The 15,698-nt window shown below is 43.6% G+C and overlaps 1 protein-coding gene across 1 annotated transcript in view; it reads left to right on the top strand.

Annotated features, from left to right (window-relative positions):
- Positions 1 to 15,698, top strand: part of zgc:113263 (uncharacterized protein LOC503753 homolog) — a 79,292-nt gene that overhangs the window by 54,721 nt on the left and 8,873 nt on the right. The window contains exons 11-22 of the mRNA XM_056277182.1: positions 1,794 to 2,016; positions 2,243 to 2,415; positions 3,075 to 3,166; positions 5,412 to 5,569; positions 5,735 to 5,880; positions 8,905 to 9,154; positions 9,257 to 9,375; positions 9,716 to 9,953; positions 10,310 to 10,449; positions 10,749 to 10,995; positions 11,876 to 12,006; positions 13,451 to 13,694. Coding sequence (XP_056133157.1) covers positions 1,794 to 2,016; positions 2,243 to 2,415; positions 3,075 to 3,166; positions 5,412 to 5,569; positions 5,735 to 5,880; positions 8,905 to 9,154; positions 9,257 to 9,375; positions 9,716 to 9,953; positions 10,310 to 10,449; positions 10,749 to 10,995; positions 11,876 to 12,006; positions 13,451 to 13,694 — 2,161 coding nt within the window. The remainder of the gene's footprint in view (positions 1 to 1,793; positions 2,017 to 2,242; positions 2,416 to 3,074; positions 3,167 to 5,411; positions 5,570 to 5,734; positions 5,881 to 8,904; positions 9,155 to 9,256; positions 9,376 to 9,715; positions 9,954 to 10,309; positions 10,450 to 10,748; positions 10,996 to 11,875; positions 12,007 to 13,450; positions 13,695 to 15,698) is intronic.

Raw genomic sequence — 15,698 nt, 5'->3', positions numbered from 1 at the left:
TGGTGGCCTCGCCTGGCATTGACTGTGGTGTTTTTGGTGTCGTCGTGTGGAGTGTGGGGCAGTGTGTTGAAGGGGTCTGGCTTGGAGAGCTGGCATTGGATTGGCTGAGGGAGCCTGGTCTGCCGCGTCTGGTGGGCCCAAGGACCATGGCCCCTGCCTGGAGCTCCACCCGAAGAGGAAACACCGAGGGCGGTCTGACAGGACGCAGAAGCGGGGCAGGCTAAGCTAACTGCTAGCCCGTGCAGACCGGCAGTTCCGACAGTCATCCTGGCTGGCGTTCATTCCCTTGGACAGTGTTTTTTTTGTTTTTTTTTAGTTTGGCTATGTGTTAGTTTGGATATATGTGTTAGTTTGGATATGTGTGTCCTTGTAGTTTTTGGATGTGTTTTTGCCTTTGTGTTGCACTGCTGTGGGCTGGGAGAAATGGCATTGACAAAGTATTCCCGATTCCTGATAAGAGTGTCCGTGCTCGGCTGGTTGAATAACATGCGACAGTTTTGGACCATGTCACTAACCATAGCGTTAGGTAGACAGACAGTTTTCAAAACTGATGATATGAGATTAGCTTTAGTGGCTACTGATCTGTTGTTTACCTCCGGCTGCCACCGAGAGATGCTCCTCAAGGGCTTAGCTGTATCATGGGCCATGGCTGCACGGGTCTTGTTGTTAGCTTCTGAGCTAGCGGTGCTAGTGCTCACTGACAGTTAGCTCATCCAGAATAATAAACCGGTTCCCCAGCTGAACCTCTGGTGAGATATTAGTGGAACTGTGCTTGTTGTGTCTGACTTTTACCCCACACAGCGTCTGTTCAGAGCTCAGGGTTTGACACTAGGGGGTTGAACAGATCTATTGTGGTGTCGGTCTCAAGCTGCTTTGGGTCAAACCAGGGAATAGTGTTCACATAGTCATTGGCGCGGGGCTCATTATGTCCGAAAGCCCCTCTGCAATGTGCTTCATGTCCCTGGTTCTAATCATGAGCCAGTTCCGGGACATCAGCTTGGGAGGCAGCACTCAGAGTGTCAATAAGTTTTTCGTCCTCTTGTATTTGGTAGAGCATAGAGATTCTTTTTTTCAAGCTCTGTGATTTTTTGGCTGAGTGTGGCACAGCTGGTGCATTCAGTGGAGGGAAAAGAGAGAGGAGGCATTTTTCCCAAAGCAAAACAAAGCCTCCAGCTGTAAACAATCTCCACAAAGAAAAGCCAGTCTGGTTCCCAAGGGCAGCAGGACTCGTTGTGTTTCAGCCTCAGTGCTGTGGACAGAGTCTCTTCTCCTCAAAGGGATGAAATATGAAAACTTTGTGAAAACCATGGTCACTTTTACAGATAATCTAGTTGTTAAGTACTGTTCATGGAGAAGTAGCAAGAAGTAACAAAAAAGTAGGAAAACTTGGGAAGTCAAAGCGGAGAGCAAAAGCGTCTGCACAGCTGTAGCACGGATGGGAAATTAAAAGATTAAAAACTCAGGAAAATCAAATAGCATAAAATGAATAAAAAGAGTCCAAGTACAAGGATCAAAGTGCAAGCTAAATAAGTCAAAGTGCAACTTTCACATGGCATAGAATTCAGTTAAAAGCAATGTAGGACATGTGTTTGGGCAAGCCTTGTATCTTCTCCAGCTTTGAGCATCATAATAACCACATGCTATTTCTCCATGTTTTGTTTTATCTCTGGAAATAGTTAGTAGACCATTCCCGGATGACCTGAGAAGTCCAGGGGGCTCACATGTATATCTTGACATTTATTTTACTTTGCCAATAAAGTGTTTCTGATTTTTCTTTTTTTATTTTATTTAAGGGACTAGAAGTGTCCCATGGACAGACTTTGAGACCTTGGCCCTCATTGACATATGGAGTGAGGACAAAATCCAACAGGAACTGAGAGGCATGCACAGAACAGGCCACATTTTTGCTCTCATATCTGACAAGATGGCCGCCCAGGGCTTCTCTCGAACAGCAGAGCAGTGCCAGACGAGGGTGAAACGGCTGAAAACAAGTTTCAGACAGTGCTACGAGAACAAGTGTGTAAACTCAAATGTGTTGAATGCCGACAATGCATACAGTTTTGCTGTGCATCATTTTGGTTGGAAGATTATGTAATGAAATTATCAGCTAAACTGTTTTTAATTTTTGTTCACCAAGCATTAGTAAAAACTAAGTGAAACAGTGTTTTAGGCATTTGGTGAAGCGCCAAAATTACTTTTGTTTTCCTGAGGCTCCCCTCTCATTTTCATCCACTAACTTCAGCATAAAGGGACGGGAGCAAGTCGAGTGCAAGTTTTACGACCAACTGGAGAGAATTTTTCTGAAGGACGTGCCATCATCTGTGCCGTTAACCGACGGCAACAGCGCTGACCTTGATATCGGACAAGAAGAGTCAATGGATAAAGATTTCTCTGGTTGCTCTCGTCAGGATTTTGGTATATCTGAATAGTCTGTATTTATCAGAGCTGGTTTGTAAAAACCTTTTCACCCCAGTTTGGATGTTGTTAATTTTCCTTCCTTTTCTGTTTTTTTAATCTAAGTAATTCTTTTGCTGAGATTGACTTTATTGAACCCGGAGAGGAAATTCCTCTTCATGTCCCTTCCTCCGGGAGGACAGGTCAGCTCAGGGTCAGCCTGAGGAATGACAGAGATACAGCATCTTAATCCATACATGTAAATCCATACAAAGTCCTTATCGAGAAATGCAGCCCTCATTCAAACAGTTTGACCTCTCGGCAAAGGGACGAGAAATCTTTCGTGGGCTGGAGTGTTTTTTGTTTTCATTTATAAACTTTCTAACATGCAAACAAACCTGCAGTTTAGATCCACTTTAGAGGTAATTTCAAAATTGTATCTTGTTATTCCTGCAATGTTTTTTAGTTATATTTCAGTTATATTAGACTTCCATGTGACTACCGTCTGTCTGTAGTGAGACAGTGATGATTCTGATGCTCATTCTAAAGTATTAACAGTACTAATCCAAAATGAGTCACGAGCTATTCCAAACCAGTACCAGCTTCACAGTGGTATGCTGTGGAATGAATATAAGTATGGAAAATGTTTCCAACTCCTCTTACTGTCTGTTTCTGTGCAGAGGCCTGTGTTGGTGTTCTGGAGGAGAAGAAGAAGGTCCCCTGGTCCGACAGAGAGACTCTCATCCTATTGGAGCTCTGGGGAGACTACCAGGCAGGGCAAATCCGCTAAAATACAGTATTTCCCGGACTCTAAGTTGTTGTTTTTTTTACAATGTAATTTCGTTGGACGAATACACTTCATTTCAACTAAGGCCACTAGATGACACTGTTTAATCTTGTGATGCAATTGAAAATACCGCCATATAAATGCGACTTTAACACCAAAGTGATATATACTTAGCACAAAAAGTAAGGAAATTTTTGTTTGGCAGATTATTTCTTTGTTGTAACAATGCTTCTTGGCAATAAATCTTATACCGTTGGAAAGCCGGTTAATTCCCTTTTAAATGGGGCCACATTTGTAAGGAACATGCATTTATGGGATGAGCAGCAGAGCTGAGTATGTGGGTTGCGCCCATGAAAAATTTGCAAATCTTCTCTGCCAACGCCAAACAGCTTATTTTGCTGTTGCTGTTGACTCTTCTTTTGAGCTTCTGGTACCCCAGGTGCTGACAATCAGGTGCCTGATATAAGATTTATTGCCAAGAAGCATTGTTCAACAAAGAAATAATCTACCAAACACCAATTCCCTTACGTTTTGCGCTAAGTTTATATAAAATCCAGTGATCCACGTAAATTCTTTTGAGACAGTACAAGCTTGTTTCATGACATAAGCAATCATCCATATATATATATATATACATATATATATATATATATACACACACACACAGATAGATAGATAGATAGATAGATAGATAGATAGATAGATAGATAGATAGATAGATAGATAGATAGATAGATAGATAGATAGATAGATAGATAGATAGATAGATAATATATGGGTTTCCTCCGGGTGCTCCAGTTTCCTCCTCCCACAGTCCGTAGACATGTAGGTCAGGTCAATCAGCCGTACTAAATTGTCCCTAGGTGTGTGTGTGCGTGTGCGTGTGCGTGTGCATGCGTGCGCCCTGTGATGGACTGGTGGCTTGTCCAGGGTTTCTCCCCGCCTGCTGCCCAATGACTGCTGGGATAGGCTCCAGCATCCCCGCGACCCTGAGCAGGATAAGTGGTTTGGATAATGGATATATATATATATATATATACACACACACACACACACACACACACATATATATATATATATATAATGAATGAATTATATATAGGTAGATATATAGTATATAGATATGGGTTTTTTTCCCTCACAACAGTGCGTTTTTTGCAATGCGACTTATAGTCTGGGAAATACGGTACCAATGATATTTTTGCTATTACAAACTATAATAACAGTTTTGTCACTGATGTTGCTCAGACTTGAAATATGTAGTTTTTATGTTGAGTTCATAGCTCTGAATTTCCATTGGATGTAGTTGTAGCAACAAAATAACAAATTGTCTTGATGCATGCTCAATAATCCAGGTAAGGAAATCACAGAAAGTTGAATCATTTCATCTGCACACAACATTTATTGAGAGAAATGTTTCATCATTCATCCAAGTGACCTCTTCAGTCTCAACTAACTGCAGGTATCGCATCCCTGTACCGGGGGGCAGGGGGCGAAGAGTACATCTGTCGCCATCTTACAATGCTGTGATTGCAACTATTCCCCAATCCTCTGAATAGTACACGTGGCCATTGTAACTCTAGTTAATGGTCACAGTAATTTGCATATGAAACCGATCATTGGTTTTGGTCGTTTTACAACTGTATTGTTTATAAGGGTGTGGATACCTGCAGTCAGTTGAGACTGAAGAGGTCACTTAGATGAGTGATGAACTTTTTCTCGCAATAAATGTGTCCATATTCAACTCTCTGTGATCAAGCAGCAACGTTATGTATGGTGGAATACATTAAATTTATACTGTAGCTAAATCATTTAAGCATTAGATTGTGGAGTATTTCACCGCCTGAACTGAGGGTCTGAGCTTAGAGAATGTTATTTACTTAATCTACCCATTTCCTCCATGGGCATGTAGCGCCGTTGACAGTGTAATTGTATTTTCGAGCGAAATAAATAAACTTGACATGATCAATATGTTTGTATCTTAGAAGTTGAACAAGAAAACTTCATTGACATCTGTAGGGAAATTGTATTATGCAAAGGCAACAGAGTCAAAACGGTGCAGCAATTAGACTTACAACTTATTGCCTTATTTCAAAGTATAATATTCCCAAGTGTGAGAAGGACCCAGTTCAGATCAACTGTTTTACTCAAGGATTATGCCTATTGCATAAATGGAATGAAATAATGTCCATATTTCCTTCTTTGATCCATGGTTCACTCCTGTTTTCAGGTCCAGAAGAACCTCAGACGGTGCCCCCACAATGGCCACATCTTCTCAAAGATATCAGAAAAACTCAGCGACAGCGGTTATGCCCGCAGCGCTGAGCAATGCCACACCAGGATCAAACGGCTAAAAGCGAGCTACCGCCAGTGTCAGGAAAATATGAGGTAAATTAAGGTCCTGGACACATCTTGGAGTACAGATTCATCTTATCCTCATCTCTATGATTCGCCACGTTTATCCTGTGCACTCTGTGCGTACTTCTGTGTGTTCTGCATGTGTGCTAACGCTGTTGTGACCAACCCGTCAAAACTGTGTCTCTGTCTGTCTAGCTTTTCAGGGACTGATCGAGTTGATTTTAAATTTTATGACTTGATGGAGCAAATACTGGAAAAGCAACCCTCAACATCTTCCACTCTGGTAACAGAATCCATTGAACTCTCAGAGGACTCCAGCAGCGACTCAGTAGATGACTCAGGTAAAAAAAATACAGTGTCAGCAATAGCACAGCACTCTTCCGAGCCATCCTGGTTGCTGCTCCACCCCCTCTGCTGATCCGGGGAGGGCTGCAGACTACCACATGCCTCCTCCGATACATGTAGAGTCGCCAGCCGCTTCTTTTCACCTGACATGAGTTTCACCAGGGGGACGTAGCGCATGGGAGGATCACGCTATTCCCCCCAGTTCCCCTTCCCCCCTGAACAGGCACCCTGATTGACCAGAGGAGGTGCTAGTGCAGTGACCAGGACACACCCACATCCAGCTTCTCACCTGCAAACACGGCCAATTTACCTTTTGCAAAGTCCCGCCCCCCTTAGTTACTGTTGCTATGCCCGTCAAGCATTTCAGAACTATCCAGGAAGTAGCCGGAAAACATCAAAACATGAAGGAAGAAATCAGCGCATTGTGTGGGTAAAAGTAACAGTAATAATACGTTAGCTGTATTAGCTATCAATAATAGCTAGTAGCAAGCTTAGCTTGGAGCAGACAGGTATTTTTGTTGATTTTGGATGGATTAAGCTGGCCATGGGGTCTGCTATACTGCGAAATCTATTGCCGACATTGCGCTTCTTGCGTTCTGGGTTTCGGGAAGGGAAAGAACATTACACCCCCTCCAAACTTTTCAGATACAGTTAGGTCCGGAAATATTTGGACAGTGATACAATTTTCATAATTTTGGCCCTGTACGCTACCACAATGGATTTGAAATTAAATAATCGAGATGCAATTGAAGTGCAGATTTTCTGCTTTAATTTGAGGGTATTTACATCAAATTGGAGGAAGGGTTTAGGAATTGCAACAATTTTCGTACATAGTCCCCTCATTTCAAGGGACGTAAAGTAATTGGACAATTGACTCAAAAGCTGTTTCATGAGCAGGTGTGGGCTATTCCCTCGTTATTTCATCATCATTAAGCAGGTAAAAGGTCTGGAGTTGACTTCAGGTGTGGCATTTTCATTTGGAAGCTGTTGCTGTGAATCCACAACATGCGGTCAAAGGAGCTCTCAATGCAAGTGAAACAGGCCATCCTTGGGCTGCGAAAAAAGAAAAAAATCCATCAAAGAGATAGCAGAAACATTAGGAGTGGCCAAATCAACAGGTTGGTACATTCTGAGAAAAAAGGAACACACTGGTGAGCTCGGCAACACAAAAAGGCCCGGACGTCCATGGAAGACAACAGCGGTTAATGATCGCAGGATCCTTTACATGATAAAGAAAAATCCCTTCACAACATCTAGTGAAGTGAAGAAGACTCTCCAGGACGTAGGTGTATCATTATCGAAGTCTACCATGAAGATAAGACTTCACGAGAGCAAATACAGAGGGTTCACCACAAGGTACAAACCATTCATAAGCCTCAAGAATAGAAAGGCCAAATTAGAGTTTGCGAAAACACATCTAAAAAAGCCAGCCCAGTTCTGGAACAGCATTCTTTGGATAGATGAAACTAAGATCAACCTGTACCAGAATGATGGGAAGAGAAAAGTATGGAGAAGGCTTGGAACGGCTCATGATCCGAAGCGCACCACATCATCTGTAAAACATGGTGGAGGCAGTGTGATGGCATGGGCATGCATAGCTTCCAATGGCACTGGGTCACTAGTGTTTATTGATGATGTGACAGAAGACGGAAGCAGCCGCATGAATTCTGAAGTCTATAGGGACATTCTGTCTGCTCACATTAAGCCAAATTCAGCAAAGTTGATTGGACGGCGCTTCACAGTTCAGATGGACAATGACCCAAAACATACTGCGAAAGCAGCCCGGGAGTTTTTCAAGGCAAAGAAGTGGAATATTCTACAATGGCCGAGTCAATCACATCATCTCAATTCGATCATGCATGCATTCCATGCTGAAGACAAAACTTAAGCAGAAAGACCTGCAAACAAACAACAACTGAAGACAGCTGCAGTCAAGGCCTGGCAAAGCATCACAAAGGAGGAAACCCAGCATTTGGTGATGTCGATGGGTTCCAGACTTCAGGCAGTCATTGCCTGCAAAGGATTCTCAACAAAGTATCAAGAATGAACATTTTATTTATGATTACATTTGTCCAGTTACTTTGGGTCCCTTGAAATGTGGGGACTATGTATGAAAATTGTTGCAATTCCTAAACCCTTCCTCCAAATTTGATGTAAATACCTTCAAACTAAAGCTGAAAGTCTGCACTTCAATTGCAGCTTGATTATTTCATTTCAAATCCATTGTGGTAGCGTACAGGGCCAAAATTATGAAAATTGTATCACTGTCCAAATATTTCCGAACCTAACTATTCAGTATCCGATTTGCAGATCCCATAGGCACACCGTTTCAGCATTTTGTTGTGTGTTTGAAAGCTTGATGGACCGTTGCTAAGGTAGGATTGGACAAGCACCGTTCTGGGGCGGTACTTTGCGAAAGGTCAATTGTGTCTGTAGGGATGCCCGACCAAGCCAGAGGTAACACGGGGATTTGAAATGGTGATCCCGTGTTGGTAGGCAACGGACTAGACCGCCACGTGAAGAAAATCGGTTTATAGTTTATGCATATCCAATCTTCTTCACATGCCACCCAGACGCCCCCAGAAAAAGGTGCTTTTTGATATGATCGCGGCTTAACCGGGTCATTTTCTCAGTATTTCATTAGTGCTCTCAGGCGTCACTACTTTAAACAACAGTTTCCCCACATGTTTAAAGCCTTAAAAAGGGGAAAAGAGATCCCTGTTCCAGGACGGATAGGTGTGCAGTATGTGCTGAGCAAGCAAAGTAGATGATTTGGTAACAGACTTAGATATTTAGAAAAATACTTAATGGCTCAATTTGGTGATTAAAAAGATAATGCAAATAAGAAAAATGGATATTGGGAAATCACTGCATGCAGAAGCACATGATGTGCCTTCCCCAAATGTTGCCACAGAACAGCACTGTCCCAGCACTGCAGCAACGTCATCTGAGCATCACAGAGCCATTAAATTTACTCATGACTACTGACGTATTCATTTGTCTTTGCTCTCCTAAAAAAGGAGAAATTAGCGGGCCATCTGAGAAGGTAGCGCCTGGCTTCTGGTCTGACGAAGAGACACATGCTCTCATCGACATCTGGGGCGAAGAGGAAGTTCAGACTGCCCTGAGGGGATTTGTCCACAATGGACACGTGTACGCCGACATTTCAGAGAAAATGCACAGTCTCGGCTACTCCAAAACCCCGGAGCAATGCCGCTGGAAAGTCAAGTCGCTGAGGAACAACTTTCGCCAGTGCTACGACAGGAAAAAGTGAGATTTATCACGCTCTCTATCCCTCCTTTCTGTCTGTGTTCATTCATTCCTTTGAAGGTGCTGCAGTGTTTACACTATAATGTGCTTTCCTTATTTTAGGTGCGGAAGAAACAAAGTTGAGTATAAGTTTTATCACCATCTGGAGGGAATACTCGGACAGGAGGCTAGCTCTATTGATGAGTATGACGAAAGAGATGAACAGGTGGACCAGGATGCAGGTATACACACCCAATGCTTTAATTTATACCTAAAGCTATTTTGATACCATTTGGAGTTCATAACAGAAGCTTTCAGCTAGATTCCAATTCCCAGATTACATGTATTTAAAGTTTCCTCACGTAAAATACAGGAAATTTAACCCTATATGAACCATTAAAGTTAATCAGCAGCCAACAGGAGAACACAGTAGTTGTATTGGATGGCTTTCAAGTGTAACCTGATGGCACACTTAAGAACACATAATTGGTAGATTCCTTTCCTTCATCAAAAAGCAAAGTAAAAGTGTTTCACATTTGGTTCTGTGTTTCAACGGCCTCTCTGGTTTTCCCCTGAAAAAAGCAGGTGCAGACGGGACCAAATACCCTCCTTGGTCGGAGCAAGAGACTGTAGCTCTCATTGAACTGTGGGCGGCAGATGATGTGCAGCACAGTCTGAAAACTTGCCTCCGTAACGGGCACATATTTGCTGAAATTGCGAACAAGATGGCCGCCATGGGATACACAAAGACAATGGAGCAGTGCCAGTCAAGGATGAAAAGATTGAGGAAGACGTACAGACGTTTCTGTAGCAGCCGGAGGTAAATGAAGTGATTGAGAGATTGGTGGAGTCATCGTTCTAGGGTTGTGTAATTGGTTGGTTAGTTGGTTTGTTAACTGGTTGATTGGTTAACTGGGTGGATTTTTAGCTGATTGGTTGGTTGATTGATGGATGGATAGATGGATGAGTTTGGGGAGTTGGTTATCTCTTTAATTTTGAGAATTATCACCTCATAATGTGGCTAAAGCATTGAACGATAGTGAAATGAATTTCAGTCCCTGTGAAAATTGAAATTTATTTCACTTGGTAAGGTTAAAATGAAGGTTTCTGCAATGATTTCTGCAATACAGTCTCACGCACTATTTTCCAGTTTTACCATTTGTTGTGTTCTGTCAGAAGCGGAGGTCATCCCATACTGTTTAGGTACTACCAGCTCTTGGAGCCTGTACTCGGCGATGACTCTCTCTGTCCAGATGTAGACAGCGCCGGGGATGATGACGCTGAGCAGCCTTTACTGGACCAGGAGGCAGACATGTGTATGTTTCTCCAGTATCGAATCAAATTGATTCAAAATGAACTTTACACAGAGACATCACAATAGATTCTGCACAGAAGCTGAAATGGCGACACAAACAAGCAGGGTGATGAAAGTAATGAGAATCATTAAACTATAACAGAACACCCTGATTGACGGGGGATGAAAGTTAAGAAATGGAAGCATACCATAATCTTGACACTTTGTACTTCATGTCCAATCATGCGTAGTCTAAATAAAGGCCGTTATTGACTTATGTCTTGCCAAGTTAAGCATAATGTTCTTTTTTTTTCTTTTTAGATGACCAAGCCTCAACAAGTCACCTCGCCGAGTCGAGCAAAAAGCTGCCTTGGTCAGACAAGGAGACCCGTGCCCTGTTGGAGGTGTGGGGGGAGGACGACGTCCAGGTCGCCCTGAGAGGCTGCCTGAAGAACCGGCATGTATTCGAGTACATCTCTCAGAAGATGAGAGCTCAGGGATTCATAAGGACCACAGAACAGTGCTACACCCGAATAAAGCGCCTTAAAGCTGGCTTCTTCCATGACAAGTTAGTGATGACAATGCTTTGAATGTTTTGTTTTTTTTCTTTTGCTATGAAAATGTATTTCGAGAATTTGGAAATGAAAAATACACTAATACTGTAAATGTTATAAAGTTTAGATCTGGTCTGGGCCAGATTAAATTTGCAACTACATATTCATTTTTTTTTCTTTCTTTTTTTTAATTAGATGTTGGATGTATGGGGTTTGCCCCGCTGGTTGTAATTTGTAGTTTTCGTGTGGTTCTGTGATTAGAATAAACAACAAAGTACAGTCTAATGCTTTCAGGTAATGTAAAATAAAAAACTTGAAACATAAAAGCAATTTGTATAAACTATCAAACACTGTAATATTATGAAAAACAGTTGTCTTTCCAGCTTTGATCCAAAATAAGAAATAAGCTGTAAAAACAATGTTGCATTTGACTCATTACACTTTCCTACTATTGCAATTAGTTTTGTATGTGCACCCATTTCTCAGAATATTTACATTGTGCACATAGGATTGCCTCACAGCAAGAAGGTCCTGGGTTCGAGCCCCGGGGTAGTCCAACCTTGGGGGTCGTCCCAGGTTGTCCTCTGTGTGGAATGTGCATGTTCTCCCCGGGTCTGCATGGGTTTCCTCCAGGTGCTCCGGTTTCCTCCCACAGTCCAAAGACATGTAGGTCAGGTGACTCGGCCAAACTAAATTGTCTGTGGGGGGGGGGGGGGGCTGTGATGGCCTCGCGGCCTGTCCAGGATGTCTCCCCGCCTGATGCCCAATGACTGCTGGGATAGGCTCCAGCATCCCTGCGACCCTGAGAGCAGGATAAGCCATTTGGATAATGGATGGATGGACATAGGATCAAAACAGAGAGAATTCTCTCTAACACCTGTTCTTTACCTTCAGGGAGGAGTTTAAATTCTTCAATCAGATGGAGGAGATCTTCAGCAGGGAGCTGAAAGCTGATGGGTCAGTTCAAGGATCCTTGTTCATCGGAGAAGCCTTTGAGTCTGAACTTGAGGTTGAACAAAAGAGAGGTGAATCCAACAAAACCTGAATTTTCTTAACCACCATGTTGTAAATTATTAAGGTTGAGCTTTATGTGAAGCTAGGTTTTACATCACCTTTAGGTTTGCGCCTTCATAACACATGAACAAGGGCTTCCTAATCTGCCATATGATGTACTCATAAGTACGGATGCTGTCCTTTTGTCATCTTTCTTTAAGCATCCAAAACAATGAAAGTTTCAGTGATATTTCACATAAGTCTGTCACTGTTTCTAGAAACATCCCTTCTGATAAACCCATCAGTTTTTCTTAACTATTTCCTTTTCTTACATTGTATGCTTTGTGTTATACCCCGATCAGCCAAAACATGAAAACCACTGAAAAGTGAAGTGAATAACACTGATTATTTTGTTACATCCAACAGAAGAGCTACTGTAGCTCAAACTGCTGAATTAGTTAGTTCTGCCTATGATAGACAGGTGTCAGAACACACAGTGCATCATGGGGCTGCGTAGCCACAGACTGGTCAGTGCCCATGATGAGACCCCTGTTCACTGCTGAAAGCACCAACAATGAGCATGTGAGTGTCAGAACTGTACCATGGAGCAATGAAAGAAGGTGGCCTGGTCTGACGAATCACATTTTCTTTTACATCATGTGGATGGCTGGGTACGTGTGCATTGTTTACTTGGGAAAGAGATGGCCCCAGGATGCACTATGGGAAGAATGCAAGCCAACAGAGGAAGTGTGATGCTCTGGGCAATGTTTCGCTGGTAAACCTTGGGTCCCGGCATTCATGTGGATGTTACTTTGACACGTACCACCTACCTAAACATTGCTGCAGACCAAGTACACCCCTTTATGGCAACGGTATTCCATGATAGCAGTGGCCTCTTTCAGCAGGATAATACGACCTGCCACACTGCAAAAAATTTTCAGGAATGGTTTGAAGAACATGACAAACAGTTCAAGGTGTTGCCTTGGCCTCCAAAATCTCCAGGTCTTAATCAGATTGAGCATTTGCAGGATGTGCTAGAAAAACAAGTCTGATCCATGGAGGCCCCACCTCGTGTCTTACAGGACTTAAAGAATCTGCTGCTAATGTTTTGGTGCCAGATACCACAAGACACCTTCAGAGGTCTTGTGGAGTCCATGCCTTGATGAGTCAGAGCTGTTTTGGTGGCATGAAGGGGACTTATAAAATATTAGGCAAGGGGTTTTAATGTTTTGGCTGATCGATGTATGCACCCTTGCCCCCATTGTGTCAGATGTATCTGTCAGCCTTTTGACATCCAAGTACAACGCTATGTCCTGTCTGTACTTTAGCTAAGCATCACTTTCATCACACAATTTTTCTTCCGCTAACATCAGTCAAATAATTGATTTTGTTTTCTTATTCCTCATGATCTTCGCAGTTGTCTTCTCTCTTGTTGTCATTTTTAATCACATGCTCATTTTCTGTTCATTACCTCAGTTAACCAATGGGCCGCCGATGGCTCCAAGTTGCCTTGGAGTGACAGTGAGACTGAGGTCCTTCTGGACATCTGGGGGAGTGAGGAGATCCAGGAGGACTTGAGGAGCTCCATCAAGAACAAACACATCTTTGTCCAAATCTCTGAGGCCATGGCCAGCCAGGGCTACCTACGGACCGCTGAGCAGTGTCAGAGCAGGGTCAAGAGACTAAAGGGCAACTTTCGCCAGTTTATTGAAGGCAGAAGGTAAACACTATGGCTTTGCCACAGGCTGCAAAGATATACATACATACAAAGTCAAGTCATTGTGTTTTATTTATCAAGCGCACAGGATCATTCTGAACAATGAAATTCTTAAGACATGGCAAGCAATAACTAGTAGCCATGAAAAATATTAAATTATTAAAAAGAGTCACAAATAAGGGCAAAAATACCACACACAAAAAAAAATGCCAAGAATAACAAAAATATACATACCAGTAAAACACAAGCAGCAGTTCCAGAGTCTGTAAAGATGGGAAATATGGACAATAGAGATCAGCAGTAGAGATGCTCCGCACATCAATATCCGTTGGCTGGAAAGCCTTAAAAAACAGTCCACATGCTGAGGTCAATGCAAAACGTATTGTCTTTTACACAGAGATCCCAGTTTGAATCCCCGTGTTGCCTCCGGCTTGGTCGGGCATCCCTACAGATATAATTGGCCATGTCTGCGGGTGAGAAGCCAGATGTGGGTATGTGTCCTGATCACTGCACTAGCACCTTCTCTGGTCAGTTGGGGCGCCTGTTCAGGGAGTGAGGGACTGGGAGAATAGCGTTATCCTCCCACGTGCTACGTCCCCCTGGCAAAACTCCTCACTGTCAGATGACAAGAAGCAGCTGGTGACTCCACATGTATCAGAGGAGGCATGTGGTAGTCTGCAGCCCTCCCCGGATCGGCAGAGGGGGTGAAGCAGCGACCGGGAAGGCGCAGAAGAGTGAGGTAATTGGCCGGATACAACTGAGGAGAAAACAGGGGAAAAAAATCCAAACCTAAAAAAAAAAAGAAAAAAGTATTGTCTTTAATGGGGATCGCCGGTTTGAATCCCTGTGTTACGTCTGGCTTGGTCAGGCATCCCTTACAGACACAATTGTCTGTGTCTGCGAGTGTGAAGCCAGATGTGGGTATGTGTCCTGGTCACTGCACTAGTGCCTCCTCTGATTGGTCAGGGCACCTGTTCGAGGGGGAACTGGGGGGAATAGTGTGATCCTCCCATGTGCTACATCCCCCTGGCGAAACTCCTCACTGTCAGGTGAAAAGAAGCAGCTGGCGATTTCACATGTATAGGGGGAAGCATATGGTAGTATGCAGCCCTCCCTGGATCGGCAGAGGGGGTGGAGCAGTGACCGGGGCGGCTCAGAAGAGTGGGGTAATTGGCCAAATACGATTGAGGAGAAAAGGGGGGGGAGAATAAGTATTGTCTTTAATTTGCGACATCCGTGCTAACGAACAGTGCTCATGTGCAAAAATTTTTTTTTAAAGAACCATACCCCTCCAGACACATTTTAAAGTTTAAAAATACTCTGAGATGATTAATATATTGTCTCACATGGTTTTCCCACAAATTGAAGATACATCCTAGGATGCACTGGGACACATCATCAGTGATGTTTCTTGAGGTCCTCGGGTGTTTCGGGTCTTTCAACATCCTACACTTTCGCTCAGGTGACCCAGCCAGGGTTGATCAGGCCCTGGCTTGTGTCCCAGCAGCATTGGCCCACAGATCACGCCTTCTGGTCCAAAGCTATCTGGAGGCCCTCTCTGCAGCCTCCATGGAAGACTTGATGGCTTTCCTTTTAGCAGCCCCAGTGATGACAAGTAGATAGTATACCTTGCACAGTGAATGGCCAGCAAAGCCTCTACACCCCACTTCAATGGGCTCACAACGCACCTTCTAGCCTCTCCTCTAGCACTGATCCACCAGCTCCTGGTACTTGGACCGCTTCTGCTCATTTGCCTCTTCCATCCGGTCCTCCCAGAGAACCGTCAGCTCTATAAGGAGCACTTGTTTTGAAGAGGCTGATGATAGCACTATGTCTGGCCTCAACAAAGTTGTCATAACGTGGTCCGGGAACCTGAGCTGCCCCCCCCCAAGTTGACTCACAGCTCCCAGTCTGACGCAGCGGTGAGGAGACTGGCTGCTGATCTGGGCTGTGACTGAGACTGCTCACCAGCCCTGACAAAGGCAATGTTCCTCTGTCCGCGGGCTT

Source organism: Lampris incognitus, chromosome 3 (assembly GCF_029633865.1).
Source record: "Lampris incognitus isolate fLamInc1 chromosome 3, fLamInc1.hap2, whole genome shotgun sequence".
NCBI classification, from domain to species: domain Eukaryota; kingdom Metazoa; phylum Chordata; class Actinopteri; order Lampriformes; family Lampridae; genus Lampris; species Lampris incognitus.
Note: the sequence above shows the minus strand (reverse complement) of the source record. Positions and strands in the feature narration are given on the sequence as shown.